Below are 27159 nucleotides of genomic sequence, written 5' to 3' on the forward strand. Positions count from 1 at the left end.
CATGGGTCAGGTGCCTGTCTGTGCAGTGATGTCTGGTAGCTCAAAGTTAAAGGGTCAGTACACGCCATGTTGTGAGATATCTCTCTTTGAGGGTTCGCTCACGATTCCAGAAAAATGCAAGTGAACTAGATTTGTGATATTTATTTAAATCATTTAAAAAAAACAAGAGTTATTTCTTTATTAGAAATAATTTAAATATGGGGCTCACTTCAAAATAAATCTAGGGTGTCACAGGATGATACGAGAGACACAAAATAAAAGCAAATGTCTTTCTTTTTATGATTTTTCTGACTCATTGCATGAAATAATTTATCCTCTTTTGGCCACTTCAAAAATGATGCAAATGAAACTGTCACCTTTAAAAAGAAGTTGCACATTGTGCTGCGGATACATTAGATTCCACTTATAAGAAGTATGTGTTGGTAGTTTTTGTTCAGCATCGCCGTGTTCTTGTTCAACCCAAAATGTGTTAATTGACGGGAAAACCTGTTTTCTGCTTCCTCTTTTTTTTTTAACTACATGTGACAATTTTCTCAAGCTGTCTAAGAGACAATTAACTTGTGGCAATCACACCTCCATCCAGTCAACTGGTGCAGTGGCATAGTTAAAGAGCACAATGACTCTGCCTCTGCACAGCTTGAACGGACAGGCCGACGTATGAGTGGGACGTGTGAGGTGTGCAGTCACAGAATAAATTGGCTTCACAGCAGGGAAGACAAACAAGTTTCAAAAGTTACAAATAAATGGGCAGCAAAGCAGAAAAAAACAAACAAAAAAAACCCCAACAACTACACATCAGGCTGATCACACAGAATGCTTTTTTTGTTTGTAGCTTGTCCATTTTGTGTTACCGTACCCGAGCCGCATTGTAGATCCGGAATATTCTGCTGATGATGTCCTCTTCCAGATCAGCGGAGACAAACTCCACCTGGATGGGTCCGTGGCGGTGGACTCCGTTTTCTGGCCAGTACTGTGGGCACAACTAAACCAAATAGGCATGTGCACATACACACACACGCATACACACATATAGAGAAATGCATGTACACCAGCACGCAGACAAATCAACAAAGGGAAACACAAGAAAAGGAAAGATGACTTATTAGTTTCAGATCCAAACTATACTGACTAAAGACTGTGACTCTGATGTCAGCTCCTTTTATACACTTGCAAAAAAAAAAAAAAAAATTAAGTCTGAAGGCAAAGTGACACGGTACAATAGGCAGAGTCAAAAGAGGTGAATTCATTCAATACAAAGTACTTTTCTTTTTAAAATTGAACATTGAACATTTTTTTTTAAATTTGAGAACATTCAATACAAAAATTTTTTTTTTTGATATTGCAGAAACTAAACACAGGTGTTCTCCAAGTTTGGGAGCTTTCTCCTAATCAACTAACCCTTTGTTCAACAAATCAACTGAAATTTCTCAAAATCTTTGGGTAATTCTTTTGCCCCTCTTTAGAAAACATGCACATTCTTTGTTCCTTAAAAGCAGTTTAAAAAAACATGATTCATGTCTAAGATGAAAAATGTCATCAAAGGCAAGATCATCAAAAGATTGATTGATGGAAAGATAATTCATTGCCTGTATTTTTGATGAAAGAAATGTATTGTTCCTGTCCTTTTTCTGGTATATTCCTACAGCCCAAGCGGCTAAACATTTCACACCAACAAACTTGACAAATTTCATTTTCAGCAAAATTATTCCATCCTTTTAACATACATCATTTCCAGCCAAATAAACTTTATATGTTTAGGCTGAAGCTGCAAGAGACAGTTAAAAAAGGTCTGTGGCCACACCCATTTCCACTCAAGGCTGTCTCCTTGGGTAGTTTTGTACCACTTTTAGCGCTGACACTGCTTTTAAATCACTCTGCGGATGTCTTGTTCTAAATAGCTGCACTTGTTTGTCTATAACGTGTCTGGATCTCCACCAGTGGGTCAAAATAGTCACCATTCAACTTTTATTTTTGGGGAAGAGAACAAAGTGATAGGCTGGGAAATCTGGCAAGTAGGGTGGATGTAGAGTGAAGATTTGTTGCTGTGGCCTTTTCAATGCAATGTGAATGGACCAACAGTGTCATGCTAGCACTGCTACGGCATAGAGTGCCCTTAAATCATCTTCCTTCTCACATGCCTTTCTCTGACCCTAGGGAGGCATTTATGGTAAACAGCCCTTCATATGTAAACTCTGACTTGATGCTCAATCTTTAGGCGAGGACATTTATTCTCTTCGCTTCATTCTCTGAAAACCGCTGTTTGGCATCTGGGGCATAGTCAGAAATCCAGCTCTTATCAGCAGTGATTGTGGACACAAATGTTTGGATATGTGGTAAAATTGCAGATGCAAATAAGCAAGTGGGTGTCAGACCAGGACTTTGAGGGGCTGATAAAGATACCAATCGTCCTAGAGGCTGTGCAGGGTTTCATAAGCAGTCGACCCTGAACAAGAGACGAGTCAAATTTGGAATGGGCATGGACTTTCTGATCTCTTATTGTAAAATAACAAATTACAAGCTCTTGCAGTGTCAGATGGACAAAGCAATGCTACCTTGGGTTTTGCAGTAAAAGACTGATTAATCAATATTCAATCAATAGATTGTTTCAAATAAACACTAATCAGCAGTTAACTCTAATTACAAGTCTTAAGTGGCAGTTATCAATATTAAGACTGACTGTTCTTGTGCACTGAGCAGAAACCCTCTAGGATGGCCTCGCAAAAGCAGTAAAAACCCCTCCATTTCCGCTCCTTTATGAGAGAAAGCCCAGTTAAGAACTTGCACCTGTGGAGCCAGTCGCCAGCCTCAGAGCTCTAAATCAGACAAATGGAAGCTTACACACAGATGGACACGTCTCACATTGACAGACATGTCATGTCACAAATGCATGCCACAGTCATAAACAATCAAGGGGGAGAAAAAAGGGACCATCTTGGAGAAATGCAAATAACAGACCTCAACACGGGAATCCAGACGGACATGGAAATAGTTGCTTACTTTGTGTCTCTTACACACAAAAGCAGAAGCACATTATGCTGTCTGTGTGGCAGCTTAAGCACCGCTTTCCGCCTTCCTTTTAGAGCCCATCAAAACTTGACAAATTCAACAGATGCAAAAACAAAGATGTTGATGGAGAAGATGGTAAACCTCCCTCGCCTTCATCTACTCCTCAACCTCCACCCACCCCCTTCCTACCTTCCCACCTGCGCTGCTTTCTTGGCTTGCTGACGGGCTGGCTACAGTGAGAATATTGAATGAAAGGCCTTTTCTATCCAGCCAGTCACCTAGGGAAAGGGGATTTGGATGGGGAGAGCAGCCTGGCTTCAGGCTTTGATCCCCGGGTGTTATGACAGAGCCTCGGGCTGAGAAATCTGGAGTCTCTTCCACAGGCCTTCTTTTCTTCGTCTACTTTTACAGCAAGTCCTATTCCTTCCACTCTGCAGTATATACCTTATTTCAAGCATATTCAGTATTCATACAAATATATAGTTTCTCTAACATAGATACATCCCTCGGGGTTTCCCTGGGTTTGTGAAATGTAATCATTCAATCGGTTCCCATCAATGTCCTTTTTGCAACTTTTAGATTAAAAAAAAAAAAACTGTCATGAAAGAACTCATGTCTCATTTGTTTGTGAGTAAAATTCTTGCATTAAGATTCTTCCTTCAGGATTTCATGTGCTTGCTATTTATTTAAGCAAATGTACTGGGTCGGGTTTACCTGTGCTGGGTCGACATCATTGAGCATTACTATGGATGTGCAGTGGTAGTCCAGCACCAATCTCCAGAAGTCCTTTACTGTGTTTGGCAATGGGTGCTGTGTCACTATGAATGCAGAAGGCTGCTTGTAACTCTGGAGGGAGGGAAGAAGAAGAAAAAGAAAGAGCTGATGCTGAATAGACCAAGTGCATGCTTTTGTGCAACACTGTCAAGAATAAAACCATTTCTAAAACGACCTCCGTCTCTCAACCAGACTTCCTGCTTAGAGCAGTTTTCTAATGGAGATTCCATGTCTAGGGAGATTATTTTAGGACAGAGCACTTTTAATGTGGTTTCTGGCTCCCCAATGTAGCCCAGTGGGGACTGAGACAATCCTGTACCTGAAAGGTCACCTGCTCAATCCCAGCAGGAGCCAAAAAGTCCATCAGCGAGCATGTACCTTGTCAAGGTGTTCTTTGTTAGGTCCCCTTAAGAATTGCTAGACATAGCATTTTCAATTGTTTCCTTTGATGTTTCTTAGATACTGACAGATAAGTGCTTAATTAGAAGTGACAGCGATTCAGAGATGTTGTGAAGTCTTAATTCTGTGGCAGAAGCTCTTAACTCAAGTCCTAGGTGGCTGCAGTCCAAGTTAAAAGTCTCAATGAGTAAATTTCAAGTCAAGATTGCAAGACTTAAATCTGAATTTTGACTTACTATACTCTTTATAAAAATTAGCAACATTTAAAAGTCACATAAAAATCAGCATTGTATAGCAGGCTGAAATACCAACATGTCGTAGGTCTTACTTCTACGGAAAAAAAAATGCAAAATCCCTGCTTTCAAATCAGCAACATTTTAAGGTTCCAATACACAAATACAGGCAGCTGCAGTTTCACCAATTTGTGATTCAGTGCTACTTTACCACTTTAAAATTACAGCGATGAAATCAGCAAGATGATCTGAACCAGCATGCAAGCAGACAGACTTAAAAGTGTAAAATGTTTGACCCTTACATCCATCAGAGCGGCATTGATGTAATTGGAGCTCTCGCCGTCAATGGTGATCAAGAAGGGAAGGCAGCGGTCCGGAGGCAGGACGTCCATGCAGCGGTTCTTCTCGTGGTTTCTAGGCAGCAGGGCGATGCTGCAGTCTTCCACCCGCAGCGTGGGAGTCACCATATTGAGTGTCTTTGAGATTGAAGCAGAATTACATGGTGTCATACTGACGCAGGAAGGTAGGCACTTGGGTTTTGAGTGCGCTAATTATCTCCCGATATGGTAATTAACAATGCGATTCTTTGATCAGTTACATTAGTGATAGCTCCGACTCCCCTGAAGTGACTGGGATAAAACTTAGAGTGGGGTGGCGCATTTCATATAACTATACATTAGATGCATCACCTATTTATATAAAGTACGTTTATGCACAGAATTTGTTTAAAGCAGCCTCGTGCTTCAGATAATGTGTCATCATGAATTTGCACACACTGTATGTGTCTAATTACGTTAAATAGCTCCTCACCCTGAACTCCTCTTTAATGGGGCTGGAGTTTGTCTGCGGGTCCAGGCGGTTCATGTCGTAGTAGACGGAGCGGAGCTGACTCGCAGGAATGGTGGTGTCGCCACAGAGACATGCCTCCAAAATGGCATCATGGATGAAGACATACTGCTCCTGAAAAAAACAGCATCCTCATTGCGCATCCATCAGGCATCTATGACTTATGACAGAAGACAAGCTCCCCCCCCCCAAAAAAAGAAAGTTTTATTTTTTATTTCTACCACTGCTATAAGCAGAAATATGTGAGCCAGGGTTTCCCTCTGTTTTTGCTAGAAAAATTCAGTGACCTTTCCATGACCTTACTGGGATTATGCTTTACCCCCACGGCAGTTTCTGTGTCTAATATTTGTCATTGTCTTTGTTCAAAGGTTACAATACATATTTTTGCATTTTTTTGGTACACAGCTTATTTAATTCTCTTATAAAACCCAGAATTGTATGACATTTTCAAAACCTTAAAATATTTAGAAGTCTAGCAGAAAATATTTTCATGAATGACTTGACCTTTTCCATGTTTTTTTAGGATCCTATGAAACCTCAGTGAACTTATCAAGGTTAGGATTTCCTCATGAGTATTGCTATCATCGTCACAGGAAGGTTAATGGTTGAGTTCTTATATAAAACCAAAAACAAGCAAACAAACAAAAAACCCAACACCCACTGTGCTCAATAGCGTGCGGTCAGAAAAACATAAAATCGTAACACATTTCCTCCTCCTCAGTCAGTCACTCAAGCAGTGGACATGGCGACACAGCTTGATGCAAATCTATTCTGAAGTGACATTTCCAGCTGACACTTCCTTGTCACTTTGTACCAAAATCCACACACATGCACAGGGGTCAGATTTACAGATTGAAAGGGGAACATGTGTTGCCATTTGTTAAGTCTAAAGCAGAATGTGAAATGTTGACCTCAGAGTTTGACTATCCCTGCCTGGGTCAGTAAGACCAGCTCTATCAATCCGCAGATTGATAGAGCTTATCTGAGCTCATAATATGTAAACAACAACAAAGCATTTCATTTCCGTGGTTAAATTAAAGCATGGTAGGATGGTGGTGTGTGGCCGCGGGGCTGAGGAGCTGTGCCAACCAGCCAGAACACCTGTGAGGGAAAATAGACACATACACAGAATTTGAAGGTCACTGAACTTGAGGAGAGTGACTCAGGGTGAGCAGCCTTTGGTCTCCAGTTGCTCAAATCCCAATCCGGACGTCAGCAATGAAACATTTGCCCATTAAATCCAATGACGCTTGTGATTTAAAGGGAATTACGGTGAAATGATGCATTCACCGAGACTATGGACACCTCCAGATGGCCGGTGTTCAGGAAAGCACAGAGTCTTTCGGTTGTCCGCATCAGCGTAAAACTATAGGATGAGCCAGGGATGTTTTGAAACCATCAATATGAGCCAAATCCTCAACACTCTAAACCCTTTTATTACAACGCATATTGCCAAGCACTTGTGTTTACCACTTGGAGGAATAGTTAGGGTGTGCACTCCAGTAAACGTCCTTTGTGAGAAATTATCATTAAAAATGTAACAGTAGTGCGAATTGTAACAATAAAATCCACACTCCTGTTCTAGACATAAATATGCCAGCTTTGAATATGAATATAATTCAAATAATATTAAAAGCAAACTAAAACAAGTAGAGCACTTGCTTAACATCAGATTATGTTAATTATTTGGATTGTTTAATTACATAATGAACATATCTTTGTTTGAGAAAAATGTTACACTTGAACTGGCACTTGAAAGTGAATGACAGGAAAACATTAAACTACCGTATTATACAGCATTTACAAAAATAATGAGCCTCATCAGTCACTGGGAAAATGCTTAAAAACCTCTTGTGGATCACCTAAGCTACAGAATTAACGACTAATAAATGACAGGCGATGATTTATTTGTTCCAAATATAAAACATTCTTTTAATGACACTGCTTCTGGCTGGTATGAATTCTCAGCATTTGTTCAGGACCAGAGAAGCAGGGGGCTCAATCTAAGAATTATTTATTGATTCTAGTTAATCCACTTTTGAGGACCAAAACCTGTCAAGCTGCAGTCCTGCAGTTCTGTATTTTAGTGATGTCTCTGTGGAGAACTGTTTAAACCAGTCGTACAGTACCTCAGTCTGAACCATGTTGACCCTCCGTGAACGCAGCTCCCTCACACAGTTGTAAATGTCCACCACGCCCTCTCTCTCCGCCATGTCCAGCATGATGTCAATGACGATGAAGCAGCCTGTCCGACCGGCTCCAGCGCTGCGGACAGACACGGATTTTTATTCATGAGAAGTGAGGTTTGGTTTTTTTTTTGCTTTAAGTTTAAAGAAATATAACTTTTATGAGGTGGAATAAGATTAAATGATTTCCCTAACAATAAAAAGTTGAGCACACTAGGGTTTCACATCAACAGCTTTACTTGATCTGTTGCCAACATTAAGAGTGCCCAGAGGTCACTTATGTTTCAAATTGGCTATTTAATGCAGTGATTACCAAGCACCACAGGGAGACCAGCTCAACTAAATTAAAAAAAATTAAATTACAATTTAATTAAAGAATTAAGTGGACCTGAACAAGTTGAAGCAGCAAAGCTAACATTAGGTTTAGGTGGCATGTAGCTAATAGGGATGCCTAAATTACTAAAAACAGATAAAAAACAAACTAAATAGCTACGTATGGAATAGTAACAGCAAAAACTGTTGGCTAACAATGTGAACAAATCACTGAAACTTCTAAAATATACCTAGTTGAAACACTGTTTCACTATTAGCTAAATGTAACTAGTTTAAAATGCTAGCTAAAACGAATTAAAACAATGAAGGTTATTGTAAAAATGGGGCCACCAGTTGAACATAAGCTAAAATTATGGATTAACAGTTGCTAACAAAATGAATAAATGATTACTGGCTGAACATAATGGATAAAAAGGTAATTTCATAATGATAAATGTATATCTGTTTGTGAAGGATGGAAAAATAATGGGAATTGTTAGCTTGCTAACTTGCTATCCAAGCTTGTAAATATGATAAATGGTAAACAGAAGGGGTTTGTGAGCTCACCTGACAAGGATTGTTGGAAACCACTCATTTATGTAATGTTACATTACGATTTATGTTTTAGCAGTTATTACGATCCCATAATTGTGACCTACACTGTAGTGTACATTAAGCCCAATATACAGTACAGTAGAGGTGAATCAAAATTTGCTTGTTGTGTACACAGTACTATAAACACCAAAAATGGCAAATGATATTTAAAAACCTTAACACCACAACATCTTTCCATGGATACTGTCCCAGTTACTAATACCCAGTTTTGGGGACTAGTTCTTGGATTAAAAGACTGAATGAAAACGTAAGTAACATACCAGCCACAAGGCAGTACTTAGCTATACATATGTAACTTCTGCATTGAGCCGCTATTAGTCTAATGACTATTGTATAAAAATACGCAAATCACAAAAATAGGTACACATGGGTTAGAGCTAAAACACAAGTATCAAGAAGAGTTCTTCGTCTGAGTGCACACCAACCTGCAGTGAACCACCATGGGTCCGGCATTGGTCAGGGTCTTGGACTTGACTCTTCTAATAAACCCCAGAAGGCCGGTGGCGTGATATGGCACACCGTGGTCCGGCCAGCCAGTGAAGTGAAACTGTCGGATTTCCCGGATCTCATGAGCTCCTCTCTGAGGAACACAGTTTAAGCACACAAAGCAAAAGAGAATGTAGTGAGAAGAACATGGATGTGTGAAGTCTTTCCAAAGTAAATACGGGTTGAATTGAATATCAACACACTCTTCATCAAGATCCAAGAAAGGTTTGTACAAAGTTTAATCTAGCGATGAACAGGATGTTTAAGGCCAGTGTAGCCATGTGTCTTCACCTACTGTAGCAGCTATCTGTCATGCTGATATTATACAATATGCACTGCATTAGTTATCTGGGCACTTTGCATGTACCATAAAGAACAGTATATTCCTCTATGTTATATTAGTATTTGTGTTTATTCTTTGAATGGATATTGCCTGAAGATTTTATAAAATGTCACAGTAGAATGTAACAATTAGGAGTTTTTATATGGTATAAACAATAGTTAAAGAGAAAAATCGAGAGGTAGAAATGATTCTATTAGGTTATATTAGGTTAGGTTGCATATTAATATATGTTAAACATCCATCCATCTATTTAATAAACATTGTCATAAAGTGCTAGAGAAGCCTTATATATATGTCCTTCTCCAGCTATTCAGGTAGGAAAGCTACATCTGAAAAGTTATGACTGTATTTATAACTGGAAAAAAGTGTTTAAAAGGTTAAAGTGTACCTTCTCTACAGCAAAGGTCCTGATGACATACTCTGACAGCAGCTCAGTCTCTATCAGTGTCACCTTGATGTCTCTGTAGATCTCCGTATCATCAGGCCAGTACTTACAGCACTTCACCTGAGAGTGACAAAACCAAGTGTTTGACACAACATCTTCACAAGCTGTATGCTAACTGCAATGAATTTATATTCACAATGCTTCACTGCACACATTCATATTAGAATTTCTGCAAGTTGCCAGGCCATCATTTTTTCCAATAAAGATAATTGTCACATAACATTAGCCCCCATTTGCCACCTGATATTTCAGCGTTTGAAGCATTTCTTTCAAATCAAAATGAGATTTGCTTCATATTAGTTTCGGCCCCCGGTCAAGGATCTGCTGTAAATGGGAATCTTATGTATCGATGGGAGAGTTCATTCGCACGTTATTGCTTTTTCATTCTCATGTCGATAATGTGAAAATGAGTCTAAAGGTGGACTGTGCAAAAACCTGGAACAGAACAGTGTAGGTGCAATGGGGGTATGTGATTTCTCCACCTTAAAAAATTGACTACCAGTGTGGTGAAATAGGATAAAACATAAAAAAAAAAAAAATGTGTACAACAATTAAATGAGGGAAATATAATGACAATCCAATATTGATATGAAATAATAAACCCTGAGCTGTTTAAAACAGATTTCCCAACAGAAATCTAAAACACCCCACTGGAAATATTACTTGTATTAGGTATCATAAGAGCGCAAAATTACCCCCCCCCCTTCCCAATTAAACTGTTGATACAGAGGGAAGTAAGGCTGGTAATAGAGATTGAGATCACGGAGGTATATCAGAGAATGATCATTTTTGATGAGGTATAAATGCGACATCAGCCACAAGTAGATTCAATTTTCATTCCTGGCGTCTATGCGCTGATTACGAATGAAATGAGATTTTGGTTTGTGGAATGACACAGACAGAGGGGGACTTGGAGGTCCCTCTCTCTGACACCCCTGATGACTAATCCCTGATGACAATCACAAATCCACCGTCCGCTTCCAGCCAGATTGAGTTAGGCAAAAGCCATTACCTTATTAGATCACTCTATCAGGCGCCTAGTTTGGGGGGGAATTAGCCTTTGGGCTAAAATATGCCAGCATAGACACAGATGTTCTTTTGTGCGGGCACACTTATGAGCACGTGACGAGCGTGCACAGGTCTTACACGTCTTCACTCATATGGATAGAGTGTATAGAAAAGAAGCACATGGAGCATCACCTCATCACACACATCAGCACGCTGACTTCCAAACCAAATCTCTCGTACATTAAAGTGTGCCGAGCACCGCCCCCCTGTCTGAAACCAGCGGGAGAGAGGCTGCGTGTGCTTCTGTGTGTGTGTGTGTGCCAGGATTTCCCAGAGTTCATCAGTGACTGTGCCGAGCAGATGGCCCACTGTGATACGGTGGAGTGATTTTATAGGGCCCTCTGTGGAGCTACCGTCACTGTGACCAACTGTGCCTACCGCCCGCCATTGGACAAGGATCATATAACAGACGGTTTGAGGGCCGGGGCCCGCCGAGTACTAAGCAGGTGTGGAGAAGGTGCGGGGTGGGGTGGGCTGGACTCCGCTACTCTAGAGGAAAGGCCTAATGAGGTACCTAGAGATGGGGCTATGAATCATTATCAGCTCTGCTACATTTAAGCCCCACCAAAAATGCACATCAGCAAAATCAAGGTGCGCCTCTTTTTAAAAGGGCTTTCAGTGTATTTAAAATTCTTAGAGAAAAATCCCGTGGCAGTCAAAGCATTACACTGTATGTTAAGACCTTCATTTTCTCTTGATTATAACCTAACCAGGAGGAACTAAAGTGCGAGTTAAGTGGAACAAATTAGGACTGAAGCAGGGCTCTGGGTTTTTCCCCCCCCCGAGGCAGGCCACATGCTGTAGTGAACAAGAAAAGTCAAGGCTTTACCATTAGTTTGAACATTATGAACTGTCCTCACTACTCAATAACAGTCCCCTTTTGTCCAGTGAGGACAGCATTAAGAGATGTTTCTGCTCGGAGGAGCTTGGAAGGAGCTGGCGGCTTCAGCGGAGTCTAATCTCCTGTTATAGAGCCACTGAGATGAAACAGTAGTCAGACGCCTGGATGCCTCTCTGGTAATGAAGGCCATCAATCAGTTTCTTCTCACTTCTCACTGATCAGATAGATGAAAAAAAGAGCTGGCGGCACACGAGTCCCATGCCTCACTAAGTCAGCGCGTGCGTGCACACAAACATCTGGGGACTGATGTTCAAAGATAATAACAAAAGGTGTCTCAGTTTGCCTTGAAATACAATCAGGCTGTTAGTCGACTGGGGGCAAGGTAATCTTATTTGAGATGTGCAGTTCAAGTGAACGTGTCATAAATACTCACCCTGCCCACTTCCACCAGGTTGGTCACCATGACGATAGCTGCAGTGTTCTCCTGCCAGACCATCCTCCAGAAATCAAATACCGTCTCCTGCATGGGGCCTAGGAGAGACATAGAGAGGAAATTACATTTTACAAATATTTTTTCCCCCCCAAACCTACCTTAAATATCTTACAATAGCTTCACACAAGTATTGGGGTGTTGAGGCTTCAGTCAGGTTTTATTGCAGTCTAGCTCTTTCCCTTAACTACTAACAAATCTCTGTGGGCTTCAACGCATGTTACACATTAATAGTACCCTTTAAAAAACTACAAGTTTGGCATCTTGTAAACACATCTGGTTAATCTGGTTCATCCAAAAACACGTTAATGTATAACCTTCAGTGGTTCATATATGAGCAATAATCAGTTGCATATTATTGCTATTATTAGTGGTATGTTGGCTCATATTAGTCGATAAAGTGCACTTACTACTTTTATTTTGCATGGCCATATTCCTAAACCACGAGGCCATTACCTAAGAGTTTCCCCCTCCTAATTACTGCAGAATAAGTCTTAGGCTACAGAATTATTTATGAGCGAGCCTCACTTTAGACTGCAAGATATATTCAGAGTTATTTTAGGGTTATTTGGATAATATTAACACTTGCAGTTTGCCATTTTGTTATATAAGAACGGACATTTCAGAGAAAGGACTCGTAGCATTACCACCTTACAGGCACAAAACTTTGTAACTATCAATGATTAGTACGCAAGAGGGTCACTAGGGTAAACGCTTAGATAATAGTCCAGTAGTTGTAGAATATGGTAGTGCAGAATAAAGCATTTGTAAGTGTTTACTAATGACTAACAGGGGACCATTGAACTCTAATATGCATTCTAACAGGCAAGCGGCAGATTGTAAATTTGTGTACCTTAAAACAATTACCCAAGTTTCCATGTCTCCAAGTTTATTTTCATATTTATTAGTGGAAGAATTTGTTTGCCACAATGGACCATCTATCACTAAATTTGGTAATGCGCTTTACTGCTGACGTGCATACTGTGGGTAATGTTTTCTCATCAGTAATGTCAGCTTCTTCTTCAGATTAACTTCCAAACATAAATTTGGTGGTATTACTGACATATTGGAACAAGAGAGTTTACAGGGCATTTTCACTTCACGGATCTAGCGCTGAAAGACGTGTCAGGTATAATTTATTCATGGTGCTTCTACATCAGATTCATCACATAGTGCTTACTCTACAACACACAGCTTAAACACGGATGAAAACGAGAAAGGAAAACGAATCACAAATTTAAATATGAGCCCAACGGCTGCTGTTCTCCGTGCGTCCGCACATGCGTGTGTATGGCAAAGCTCAAAGTAATTACCACTACATCTCATCTGTTCAACACCAACCTTTCCACCGAACCGGACCCAAATGTGTCTGGTGAACATCAAAATAAATGAGCAGAGAGCCAGTCAATGCCTCCAATATTTAAAACTTCACTGAGCAATAATTGTGGGCTGAATTTAATTATTATTCTGGTTAATTAAAATTATTAATATTAGTTTTAATCAAGCACCAAGTAGAAAAAAATTACTTCTGACAAATTAATTAGTGAATGCAAATCTCTACAACTGTGCATTCTCCCGAGTTGGCCCGAATTACCTGGAGACATAACAAATTATGCAGACACACACAGGCACAAGCTAAGACAAAACATGGCAGATACACAAGCTGCTGGCGTTTTCTTCGTTGTCATTTATGTGGCAGGTAAATTTAATAAACATTAGGCCACTGAAACCTGTAAAAACTCAAGTCATGAAAAAGAAAGAAAAGGAAAAAAAGAGAGAAAGTTTTCCTCAGGAATGCACAAAGTACGCACCGCGACTCAGCATCTTGTAGAACAACCTTTATCAGCAATTAGTAAAATAGTAAATCTGTATGGCTTTGTAAGTCTCTCACATCATTATGGAGGAATTTTCACAACATTGCTTCAGTTCACTGAGGTTTGAGGTCATTTGTTTATGCACAGCTCTCTTACAACATTTGGACTTTGGCTGGACAATTGCAACACCTTGATTCTGTTGTAGATTTGCTGTGATACTTGGCATCATTGTCCTGTTCCCAAAACTCTCAGACAGATGGCCTCACATTTGACTATAGAATATTTTACTAAACAGAACAGTTCATGGTTGACTCAGTGACTTCCGGGTGCCTAGGACCCTGTGGCTGCAAAACAAACCCAAATCATCACCCCTCCACCACCGTGCTTGATGATGGGTATGGGGCATTTATGCCAATATGCTGTATTTGAGTTTCTCCAAACATGGTGTGGTGCATTATGACCAAACATCACATTTTGGTTTCATCTGTTTAGAGGAAGTTTTTCCACAACTTCTTCAGCCGTAACTTGATAAACATTAGCCATGTTGCTCTAGAGAGAATTCATGAAGTGCATTTGATTAGCAGCACCTGGCTGCTACTTACATTCTCAATTCCTATGGAAGCATAAGGATACACTTAATTTCATACAAATTTGAACAACTGTTATCCAGTTAGGAAACAAGGATACTTTGACCTGTGATGTACCCTAAAGGTATCTTAAGGAACACATAAAAGTTTTAGCATATTGTAGATATTGTTGGTTACTCTGGAAGCACATTACACCTCCTTTCACTTTAGTAGTAAATTAAAGAGTCTAGTCCATGACACAACACTTTGGTTAAGCAGAGGACTTGTACACCAGATAAGGTGAGCAGTACAAAGTAGAAAAAACGAAAAAGTCATTGGGGAAATTTGTGTTGTGGGTTATGCAGATGACTTTCACCTGGGAAAGTAGGGTTCAGATCCCCTATGCAGCCAAAAGCATTATTTTTAGTGTGTATAAAGAACATGTGCATGGCCTTGAAGGGAGAGGATAGTAGCAGGAAAAGGTTTTCCTATTTAAAAAAAATCTCACTTTTTGGATTTATGCCTCCTGCAGCTGTAAGCACTAGATCACTAGGACACCCAGGGAAAGATCTATATAAAAAGCAGTAACAACAACAAAGGTGGGCATGAAGAGAGTTGTTCTCCCTACTGCATAGCTATACGGGCTTTCGTATCTGGCTTGAGTGCCATGATCATAAAACCACTAACTACACAATTAAAAGAAATTAACAACAATTTGGGAAACCTTAATGAAGAACTACAGCGATTATGAAATCATTACGGGCTAAAATAGAATCTAGTATAAAAACACATTTGAATATTTCTATTGTATTGTTACTAATTTGTTTTGCCTTAGTATGAGGAGCTGCAGCAGTTCCTGGATCCTATCATTGTGCTGTTTGTGCTTCTTATTGACTTACGCCTTCTGCAACAACCTAATTTCCCTCAGGACATCAACAAAGTGTCATCACCATTTTATTCACTTGATTGATCAAGCCATGTTTGATCTGCTTAGTGGGGTGCCTAAACACATCCTCACTGTCATACATTTAATTGTGCAATACTGTTTGACAGAGTTTAAAAACATCTATTTCTAAAAGCAGATAAATTAAATTAAAGACTTTTTAAAGAAATGAAAAACAAAAACAAAAAATGATTCAAAACCAACCATCATTTCTGCGAACACATTTCCATCCTGTTTGTGCTTTTACAGTAAAAATACAAATAGGATCTATCAACTAGACAGCTAGAGAGTTGGAACAAGGCTACTCCATAACTTCCATCTGTATTCCCCTACTTCCTGTGCTTTGCATGTGGTGGTATATCTCGATTTAACTGTAGGACTTCGGTTTCCGTCTCTACGATAACTACCCAACCTGATTGAGCCACCCACTCCGCTACCTCCCACACTTGTCCCTGAGGAAAGATGCACATTGCTGAGAAGTTTGGGAGAGGAAGAATGAGAAGCAGGACAGCTGGTGTGTAGGACTTCAGTAACACAATACTACTTGGCATTATATGATAAACCATCCAATGGGAGGCTCCTGCCAAGCTTAAGCCAACCAATTTATGCTTTGTTGTGAATGCAGAGATGGAGAATGGGTACAGATAGCTTCCTGGACTGTAACTTGATGACACCCATGAGGAAGTGAGTGTGCTTCTTGATAAGTAGATATACAAGAACAAAGGAATCGCTAACACAGTTGATTTGACAACTTTCACACAGAACGGGTGAACAGTTTCAAATGTTGAGGAAAGAATTTATTTTAGACTCATTGGTTTCTTAACCAATCTCCATTGAAAAATAGCATGCTTTTAAAATCCTAGATTTCTGCTGCTGTAAGCTGACATGTGCCACTGCAGTCAATGAGCCGTAAAAGTGGAGCTTTTATATTATCGAGTTCGCAAAAACCTGTTTCAGTAAGTTAAAAAAATGTCTAGAAAGCACCTCTTTTCTTTAGCCATAGGCGGTGCTGGGCCACAGCATGCAGCCTGAATGTCTTTGCTGCACTTTTGACTGACTGATTCTCCAAGTATCTGTAACTCTACTGAAGCCACTGAACACAATTGTTTCATAAGCACTGTTTAATATTACTTTGCAAAGTCACTCAATGGTCTTTAGATTTGGTGACAGCCAATTCTACTAGCAAAAATGTCGTATTTTAATTTGCATAAAAACATTCACTTACATTTTGTATCTGATGCTGATAGGACGCTGTCGTCCTGAAAGAAATCACTTCCATCAGTACAGTTTGTTTTCTATTTTAAGGGTGACAGGTTCAGGCTTTTCTTTTCTTTATTCTGTAGCATGATACTGCGAGCGCATTGCAAATTTTAACCAGAACCCCCTCATTACCTTAACCACAATGTTCATGTTTGCTGTTGATGCTTGTGACAGTTATTTACATTAAATAGGAATCATGTTTTCTGGATTACACGGGTGCCAGATAAGAAATAGCACATGCAGTTGGCTTGTGAGAAGAACATCAGCTTTGAGTTGTGAGGTGAATCAATTCATTGGCAACAAGTCGTCCTTTTTACACGAAGTTTCAGTGTGTTGGTTAGTGTTCTCTTAAAGTGGTGGCAGCTAAACTTTGAATATTTGAATGAGACCAGATATTTTCCTCTTGTTTCCAGTGTATATGCTATTCAGTACTGTGGAAAAGTCTTGAACCCCCCTCTCATTTCTTTATATTTTTCTAGGAAAATGGGAAAGATGTGCTGCAATGTATTGAAACGTGCATATATCCATGGAAATGCTGTATATAAAGCAATTCTAAAAAACTTTAAAGTGAATATTTCGGTATCTTATTCTTCAACATCTTTTTTCTGTAGTCTTCAACAATAGTTCTCCAGGCTTCTGGAAGACACTTGAAGCTCTTCTTTGGATGCTGGCCTTTTGTTTGCCTTTTGTTAATAACACTGAGTTCAAGGGAGGTCAAAGACTGATGGTGTTCAATGGTATGTTTTCCTGCCAAGTTATAGGTGCATGTTTGGGATGCTGAATGAACCTGCATGTTGGATCAAGATCTCATTACTTTTATGTGTTCACAGGTCCACCAAATTTAACAAGACCATCAACACCACTGGCTGAAACACAGCTCTAAATGATTACAGAGCCCACATCGTGTTTTACACATTGTTGTTCTGTAAACACTCATTTTTTGTACCTGACCTCCTCCATCACTCCACAAGCTCTGCTGCTACTGATTTTCAGAGCTGCTATTGTGTAATTTGGGATACCTAAGCCATTCCTCATAGTTTCTCTTCTTGAAGAATGGCTTTTTCAAAACTGCCCTTCGACTAAGACCATTTATGATGAGGACTCACAACAGCAGATAAATCAACTGAAGGGGCAGATGCATCTCTCAGATCCTGTGCCAGATCTTTGATGGATTTTTTCTTAAGAACATGACTTTCAGATGCTGGTCAATCAGTAGATAGTATTTTAGGCTTGCCATAAAAACACGATTTTATGCCTGTCAACTAAAGAAATGGGAACATTTTAACGTGGAAATTGTAAAAAATTGCCTAAAGTTACAATTTAAAATTGGTTCTTTGCCAACTTTTTTGTTATGCATAGACACAGAAGTGGTTCATCCCCTGAGTTAGGTCCTTTTTATGCTTGAATTATTCATAGGCCAGTGCTAAGATGCTTAACAAAAACATTTCTCTGAAAATTGTCGGGTACAAGGACTGGACTGAAATGAGTAAAAAATGTATTCAGTGCCCAAAGAAAACCTTTGAAAGACCTTTAGAAACGCTTGGAGAACTATTTCTCACAAAACTAAAAAAACAAAACAAAACAGAGAAAGCCTGGCTTCTTCCAAAGAAACTATAAAGAGATCAGTGGTAACTTAAGACTTGCACAGCACTGTACTTAACCATTGCTAACCTCCTCTTGGCTTTTGTTCAAGAGAGCAAGTGTGGCAGTACTGTCAAATTTGAACAATCTTTTTAAAATACAGATTCAGGCAATCAAAATTAATTTCTGGTACCTTTAAGATAAAAAAATAAAGTCTCAAGAAAACAAACAAACAAACACTATTAAAAAAAAAAATCACTTTCGACACAAACAAATAATCTTGATAGCTAGCTGTACCGAGGGGAAAGCTTACATTCTCAAAGACTAGGCCACAGAATATTTTCAGAGAAATCAGTCTGAGAGCTCACTTGAAGAATACAAGCAGAGCGCACTGTTTGTAGTACAGAGTGTGTGGTGCCTAGTTGGTGAAGTTTGGAAGAGGCACTTCACAGAGGCAGAACACAAGTAGGAGCTTCACTTCCAGCTGTCAGAGAGCTAACGCTGCTGCAGCTGATGCTGTGTTTTGGGACTAGGCCTGCACCTCCTCAGAAGCAAAGAGTGTGACAGCTGTAGAATCCCCAAGCCAGGTACGGCAAAAAATTTCTGATCAACATGTTCACACAGACACTCACAGACAAACATGCAGGTGATGTTCCCCTCTTGCCCATTAATATTACATGTGGCAGGCTGTGGCATAATGTACACTCGCTTATCATTGATTTGCTCTCTCTCTCTTCCCATCTCCCAACCCCACACCTCCCCTGCTGGGCTTTGAGATGTTAACCTGTAAATAATAAAACTTTTGGGCTCCTGGTGACATTTGCTGCTTGTGAAGGAGGGGAAAGCGGAGAAGACCGGAGGGGGAAAGCTTGATGAAATTGAACCCTTTCCCATGTCATGAATATTTTCCACATCACCAAGAGGATGCAGGGGGTTATCGCAGCTGTTTGCATCCCCGGTGTCAGTGTAATTCAGTCTCCACTAGAAGGAAGCTCATGTCAGATCAGTATTTAAAGCGATCTGCAGGACATAATAATGGACAGAGGCGAGGCGTCAATATGGGAGGGCTGAGGTGCATGCACACATTCAATCTGCTAAGTAGGTGAGCTGCAGTTAGAGAATTACTGACAGACAGTTATTGTATTGCTGCAGAAAAAAAGAAGCTCTGGATGAGAGACTGACCTACATAATGAGGAGCAGAGCTTGGGTGATGAGGCTTTTATGGAGTGACAGCTGTTCTACCTGCCATTGTCACCTTGACAGAGCAAAGGGACTCGTCAATAAACCCCAAACTAATGAGTGTCATTGTAGTTTATAGCATTATAGAACGGGGACAACGTTATCCCACCTGTCTGCCATATTAAGCACACCGCAACCCACCTCCACAACCAATTTATGACAAAGATTTTTTAGCTTATCCAGCAGTATTGCGGGTCTCATTTTCCTGAGCTACTGCTGGTCCCAGTGGACTTGAGTGGAAGTGTCATTCACTGAAAAACTTTACTGGGGGAGAGAGGAAGACTACTCCCTCATTTTCAGCAAGTGTGCCAATGCCCAGGTGCTCTTTTCAGGTGCTACAGTATGCCGTTTGTCTGGCTGAGAGAGACAGGTCTGTGTCTGGCTTTCCTATCATCTCTGGCTGCTCTTTGCTTCAGTGTCAGCAGACTGAGGCTTCCTTCCTGTCAGTCTGCCGGAGCTGATGATGAATTATAAAAGGGCTTGGTCTCCCAGAGAATACAGATGTTTCCACACTCTCTCTCTCACACACACACACACCTCCACGCTTTCGTACTGGATGGATCTACCCAGTGCTTGCGATACAGTCGATGGAAAATGAGGACTTATTATGCAAGCTCAATGAGAAAACTGGGGCTAATTAACTTGAATGGAAACACGTTTGGCTTCTCGAGCTTTCCATCTTAGAGAGGGCCTTGTTTGCAACATTTCTTTGACTGCTGATCTCCTCATGCATATTTTTTTAATGAAAATTGGAATGCTCTTAATGACTATAGGACAATTATAGAAGTCATAATAATCCAGATGAAACTCTTTCAGAGTTGAATTTGCCAGTTATACTGCCTTGTTTTGGTGAACTCGAGGCGCACAGGAGAGAGTCGACACTTGACAGCTCAGTTTCGAGTGCTGGACTCAGCGGTCAGCGCGAGGCAGTTCAAACTAGGTGCCATTCATACAGACAAATGTGCAAACAGAGCGACCACTGCCTGATTAGTATGCTCTCTCTTTCTGAAGTAAGAGCAACCAGAGCGTTGTTTTAATTGAGACACTGAGGAAGAGAGGCAATGCACTAATAAACAGGTAATTATGCAACTCCCAGCTCCGCCAAAGCAGATTGTGAATCCATTAAAGCCTCTTCGCAAAAAAAATAATAAAAAAAACCCCTGCCTTTATCTTTTTTTTTTTCCTCTCTTCCACTGTTTTTTTTTCTTAAGTGGTATGTAAAATCCCCATGCATGCTGCCCTGTTGTGTGGGAGTGAGGCTCGCGATGCAAAATTCATAACAATTAACCATCAATCAGACTTAACCTCTGGGGTCACGGTAAGTGCTCCTCACTCTGCGAATCTGCCGGCCAGATTAACACAGTGACAAAATGCGCCTGTACATGTCAGCTAATCCATTTATTTATTCAGCCTACTCCCAGACTGCCTGATTAATGGCTCCCACACCACCGACGGGATGGAAACAGACAGCGAGAAAGCGTGCCGCTACGCTTGCTCAGAGGCGCGTAGGTACGTGCGTTTGCGTGTGCACACCGAGAGGCACCAGACTCCCCGAGCACACACCTGACTGAGCATCAAAGAGTAGTTTGCAAGAGCGTATGTAAACAACGACGGGGATGTTCAGATAGATATTCGTAAACACCTGCACACATCCATCTGCCCAAACAAACAGACACCGTTAAATTCTCACCGCCCACACACACCAATCTAGTCTTGCAATTTTTAGAAAGTTTTTTTATTCTTACCCTGAGTGGCGATGTAGTGATTTGGCCTGTGGTAGCCCTGCAAACAGAGAAAAAAAAGGAGAGAATATAAGAATCACTTTGTTCCATCTACTTCTGAAAGACCAGCGCAGAGAGGCTAAAAAAAAAAAAGAAAAGAAAAAAAGACACTGCTCTTGACATTTAGTTGGTTTTTTTTGACCTTTGCATGCAAACTCAGTCTGTTCCTACAATGCGAACCATCACATTCATCACTGAACAGATTTGACCTGTATAGAAATCCCAGTTAACGCATTGTTTTTGTTTGTTTCAGATGCCCTGCGTTTATGCAGCCAAGATGAACTCTCGCTTCTACGCCGCTCCGCCGCAAGAGGAATTATTTGAGAGATTTGCGTGCTTGCTTTCAAGAAATACTCTGCATTGTAGTTCTGCCAGCTGTTTGCCACTGCACACCCTTTCAGCTCTTTGTTTCAACATCCAACTGCAAGATGCACGACTGAAAGCTCATGATGGATGCTGCTAGATACAAGATGCAAAAAACACTCTCCATCATACACTCTATATACGGCACACCTCTGGAGTAAGCAGCCAAAGTGTTGATAATCCCCAAGATACAACTAACAGCACTGATCTTCACAATAGGCCCCTAGTCTCACGGATTACTCTAATCCCTTCAAGTTTTATTTGTCCAATTCCTTGTCTTCTCTCCAGAGATATGAGGCAGGAAACAAAACATTAGGACTTAAAGGCTCTTCCCCGCCCCAGCCTCCCCTTGATTGTCTACCCCCCCCCACCACCACCACCACCACCACTTCCCATCCACCCCTGCTGCTCTGCTTATCTCACTCATATTCAATTTAACTTGGACTGTGATTAACGCTCCTCCAATGAAGGGAGAAAAGACACAAAGGATATTTTCCTCACTCACTCATCCACAGGGCTCCTCCAGCTATTCAGCTGTCCTCCATTTTTAATGACTTCTTTATCTCTGGACTGAGGAGGAGATTTGTTTGTGCTTTCATGTATGCTCTGTCAAGTAAAGTGGAGGCCCAATGCTCTGTCGGATTAGCGAGGGAGAGACGGAAAGAAAGGAAGGGCCCTGACAGTGAGTGTCAGGTGAGTAACGCTTACTATAAATGGGCTCGTGGCTTTCTGTAAGCATGTTATAGCAGGCACGCAAGAGCAAATCTTTAACACGAGAAGGTAAAGATGTAGAAATGTCAATATTGCTCTTATTAACTGGAAAAAGTACTTTTATTTTCCAGGGCTGCATAAGTTAGGAGCAGGAATTAAATGTGCCGCCTGTGTTTTGCTGCATTGCTGATTACAGTGATCATTAATTCTTTCCAGTAAGAAAAGCTGGCGAATGGAATGTCTAAAATATGCAGCATGAAGTGCTTTTGCCTGTGGGCATGAACTGGTATTTTCAATTTGAATATCATTAGATAGCCTACTTTTGCAAATCTGGAATACCTATCCCTATTACCTGGAAATTTTTGCTTTGCCAAATACATTTAGGAGAAAACAGAGTAAGTGATATTTTCACATTTTTCCCCCTAGCACCCCCCCCCTCCCTCAATCTAGAATATGTAACATCCTTATCCTACAAATTCTACAAATAAGTCATATTGCTAAAGGGGAAAAAAAGCAAAGAAAATGCCCTGAGGCCCCTTATGCCAAGCAATCCCTAAGGCCTTTAAAATTGAATTATTATTATAATTATTAGGTTTTTATGATCATATTCTTAAATCTTTTTTGAAGACTCACACGAATACCTTCAAGTTAGAAAAAAAAAAGTTATAAATACACCCAGCACCCCAAATAAAACATCTTTTGACTTTTATTTCATGATTATGTGTTTTCCCTTTTCTCCAAATTTTCCTTCTTCCTTCTTTACTGGATCCTTTTACCTGAAGCTGAGTCTGTTACAGGAAAAGGGAAATGTTGCGTTGAACTGTTGAAATCTTGGTCCCAAACCTGTGGGAAGAAGTTTCACTTCTGAGCTGTTTAAAGTGGCCACAGATGTACAGATCTGTGTGCCAAAACATACAGAGTGAGCACCTCACAGTAAAAAAAATTGTTTAACCAAATTACCATAAGCAGTCGTCCCCTCTGCTTATTTTTGCCCCCAAGCCCCTTGCAGGATTAAGCCAGCAAGGATGGGTGGTTGGATGTTTAAGACACAAGGTTAAAGTTTGCTTCTTTTCTCCCATGTGCTGTTAGCTTTAGGATACAAGACCACTCGATGAGGGTTAGAGCCTGTTGACTTGCTTAAATACTGTAAAAGCTAGCTCATCCCGTTTTATGGCTCAAGTCGTTATGGATTCAGAAAAGTTTGGAAAATCAAACTACTGTATGCTGATGGTGATAGTCTTGCAGACGGGGAGTAGGTACTGTTTCAGTAACGAGTCTGCAGCTTTGCTAAATATCATTTTGTGGTTACACTGATAAAATCGTAATGTGAATCAGATGATGTTTTCTGCCGAGGCAAATTAGCAGTCAGTGAACATGAACACATTTTAGGAGAGAGGAGCTTTGTGAACAACAGTGATTTCTGCACAAGCCTGCAAATTCACCGAACCACTGCATCACCCCAATATCCAGTTAAGAGACCCAGCAAAAACCCATATGTACACACATGACTCTACAGCAAACAGGCTATTACACTACGTTTCCTCTGCCTTCCAAAGGTTTATGAAAATACTCAATCAGCTGGAGAGAAAGGAAACATACCAGAATGGCTCGGAATAATCGGCAGTGTTATAGAGTACAATAACAAACACTGTGGGAAATGTTCTACACATAAGAGTTTATTAGGCAGGACAAGCTTTTAGATGGGTTAAAAAGCTTTCTGAAGAGCAAAAACATCATTACCCATCTGCCTGCATTTCTACTAAGTACTTTTCCAATGAAGCTGGCAGAGGGATGGAAATCCGTTTCAATCAGGGCTCTCTTTAATATGCGTATATTCTTATCTTATAATGGGACCCTCTCTATTGCGAGCGTCTTCTCCGCAGCGCCACTTTTTGCAGCATAATGGGCCATAAACTGAATGGTGGGAAAGGTAAATAATTTAAGCCCCCTGCATTTGCTGTGGCACACCTTGCATTATGAATTTATGTTTGAAGGCGTAACAAGAGATTACAAATTACCACATTAGAGGGGTGGGGGAAGAGAAGATGGGAGACCGAGGGAGGGTTCTCTCCTGAGCGAAAAACCACTTAGGGAGTCAGGTACATCACCAGCCCATTACACATGGAGTGGAAGCATCTGCCTAAGGAGACCAGTGAGCTGCAGTGATTGGTCACATCCTGCTACTAACACTGCTATTAAGAGCAAATCAGGTCAGATCAGGAGCTTCTATACTGTGTGAGCTAAGTGAGTTAGGACTGTTTAAAACCTGAGCCATGTCTGACGCCACTTTTTAATAACTTTTACTTACTGTAACAGGATGCCAAGTCATTCCAGTGCATGTAGAAGCTGTTTTGCAAGGACTTCCCTGAGGTAAGAAGTGTAACCGAACCTCTGCAGATACTGCTGTGTCTACTTTAATTTAGGGCGTCCTTGAGAGTTTTTCAGCATCTAAGAGTAACGAAATCAGCAGCTGCCTTATGCAGATATCAAGCAGAGAGATCAAATACAATCTGTGAAGATTTTCCTCGCTAGAATAACAACCCACGGCAGTCGTGGCAGTCCTAAAATTATGTTAACGACTGTTCTCTGGAATAAGTAAATATAACACTACAGGGACTTTCCTGTCTTGCTACAAATGTCTTATGAAGTAGACAAGCGTGGATAGTAGGGGTGCAACGATACACAAAATTCACGGTTCGGTTCGATACTTTGGTGTCACGGTTCGATATTTTTTCGATACAAAAAAATGTTCATGCCTTTTTAATTTGTCATTTATTAAAATTATAAATATATATTTTAACTCAAAAGTACAGTTTTTAAATTTAACCCTAACCCTTGTGCGTGTTTTTTATTTTGACAGCGAATGCGCACCTGCGGACCACTTATGTGCAGCCCTGGTTATTTAGCTCGTCATATCGCAGCCACAGAAATTCTTTTGTCCATGAAACCATAAAGCTGCACTTTCTTTTTGCCTTATAGTCTGATTTGTCATAACTTCTCCGTTTTGTGGTAAGCTTTTCTTTGGCTGTCACTTCTTCACCCTGACCTGTCTTATTTGGCTCAGCAGAACTGAAATGCTTTTACACGCTCACTCACATAAGCTCAGCGATTCTCTGCGCGATCAACCTCTCACATGTGTAAGCTGCGGGAGATTTCACTTGTCATGTTTCCATAGTAAGCTAACGATTAATAAGACGATGTCAGAGGAATTGGTGCACAAATTATCATCACTCGCACGATTGCAAAGTGAAAGCAAAAAAACAAGCGCAAATTCAAACGCGACTTCAATATGTCACATATTGACAGTGGCTCACCGATGCCAATGACATAATTACCCAGCTACATTTCTGAAAGAATGCAAAAGCATTGACATATATTTTTCCTACAATAGCCCGACGGGCAGGGCAGAGATAGATTTTGGTAGCCCGACTGAAAAAATCGCTAGCTCCGGGACGTCGGGCTAGCGATATTGCAAGCCCTGTATCTGATTGAGGAATCACTCATCTTTGGAAAAGAGAGTTTATTACAGAGAAATGGCTCTTTCCAAAATAAAAGCTATACTATCCGCTTCTTCTGGGCTATATTCTCAGCAGCATAAGGAGAATCATGTGCTAACAGCTGTCTAAATGACTCGGCTAAAGTTAGTAGCATGCTTGCTTTTTTTGTCTGCTTCCACTTGTCTTTGCACTAGGATGATGTCGGCGTAAATGTGCAGTCATATTCGTTGTGTTCCCACTAGTGCTTTCAGGTTAATCTCGTTGAAATGACCTTAACGCCACAACACGGCAAATCTCCGTTAACGAGCTACCGCCAATCGCTCAGTGCATGGGGCTAGACGGCCAACACGTTAACGAGCTAACTGCGCTAGCACACTAGTTCACACCAATGTAATTGAGCATTGCGTGGCACATCCAACATACTGTTTTACTTTAGTCCATGACTTGCTTACCTTCAGGGTCATACCTCACATGAAAACCAAAATAATTCCAAACGCCAGATCTGAATGAGGGTGGGGGAGGTGCCCTGCGCTCTTCCTTCTGACTATGCTGTCTGTGTTGAGCGCTCAGTGGATCTGCGCTGGACAGTGCAGCCTAGGCGGAGTAGTCGAACACAGATTCACTGAGCGCTCAACACAGACAGCATCATCAGAAGGAAAATTGATAAAATAATTTACAAATGTTGTATTGTTCGATACATATGCGTACTGAACCGAAAGCACTGTATCAAACGGTTCAATATCGATACGAATATCGTTGCACCCCTAGTGGATAGGTAGACATATAAATCATCAAACTTTAATATCAGAAACGACATTTCAGTAAGGCTCACTAGACTCAAAAGACGAATGTTATTTGAATTATATTTTACATTATAGCTCTCATTTGGGACCTACTGCACTTTCAGCCGGATGCAAAGAGAACAGCAGCAAAATCCCTCTTTTCAGAAGAGTGCAGGCATAATATTAACTCAGATCTAGGGTGCAGGCAGGTTGCAAAGTAGCTTGTAGATATGAAACAGTTGCAGGCAGGCTAAGGCCCCATTCGCACTAGAGGAAAAAACAGGGTGGCAAACTCCATGCACAAGAAAACTTGGTGATTGGTAAAGGTTTTTTTTTTTTTTTCTTTCTTTTTTGCTGTCTGGGACTGATTGCAAATAGTTGAGGTAACTAATTTCCATCGCAAGGCACACAGCTGCACATGATTGCAATAATTTTGGTCAAACCATGGTTTTCAATCACCATTTTCCCTTGTGTGACTGTAGGTGAAAGCAACGTAACTAGTGCAGCCTAGAGACGATCTACCACATATAGAGAGGGTCATCAGCTGATCTGTTGCAGCTAATGCTATGCTGGAACCT

The 27159-nt window shown here is 40.6% G+C and overlaps 1 protein-coding gene across 4 annotated transcripts in view; it reads right to left on the reverse strand.

Annotated features, from left to right (window-relative positions):
* Nucleotides 1-27159, reverse strand: part of LOC309693838 (receptor-type tyrosine-protein phosphatase mu) — a 170196-nt gene that overhangs the window by 3661 nt on the left and 139376 nt on the right. For 2 of the 4 annotated variants that reach the window (XM_082513415.1, XM_082513412.1), the window contains 9 exons: nucleotides 21193-21229; nucleotides 11988-12085; nucleotides 9589-9705; nucleotides 8797-8951; nucleotides 7388-7523; nucleotides 5223-5372; nucleotides 4715-4888; nucleotides 3721-3852; nucleotides 857-982 (listed from right to left, as the gene is read on the reverse strand). In XM_082513415.1, the coding sequence (XP_082369541.1) occupies nucleotides 857-982; nucleotides 3721-3852; nucleotides 4715-4888; nucleotides 5223-5372; nucleotides 7388-7523; nucleotides 8797-8951; nucleotides 9589-9705; nucleotides 11988-12085; nucleotides 21193-21229 (1125 nt within the window). The remainder of the gene's footprint in view (nucleotides 1-856; nucleotides 983-3720; nucleotides 3853-4714; nucleotides 4889-5222; nucleotides 5373-7387; nucleotides 7524-8796; nucleotides 8952-9588; nucleotides 9706-11987; nucleotides 12086-21192; nucleotides 21230-27159) is intronic. The other 2 variants (XM_082513413.1, XM_082513414.1) reach the window with 2 other exon arrangements.

This window comes from Aulonocara stuartgranti (genome assembly GCF_965226115.1).
Source record: "Aulonocara stuartgranti genome assembly, chromosome: 18".
Taxonomy (NCBI): domain Eukaryota; kingdom Metazoa; phylum Chordata; class Actinopteri; order Cichliformes; family Cichlidae; genus Aulonocara; species Aulonocara stuartgranti.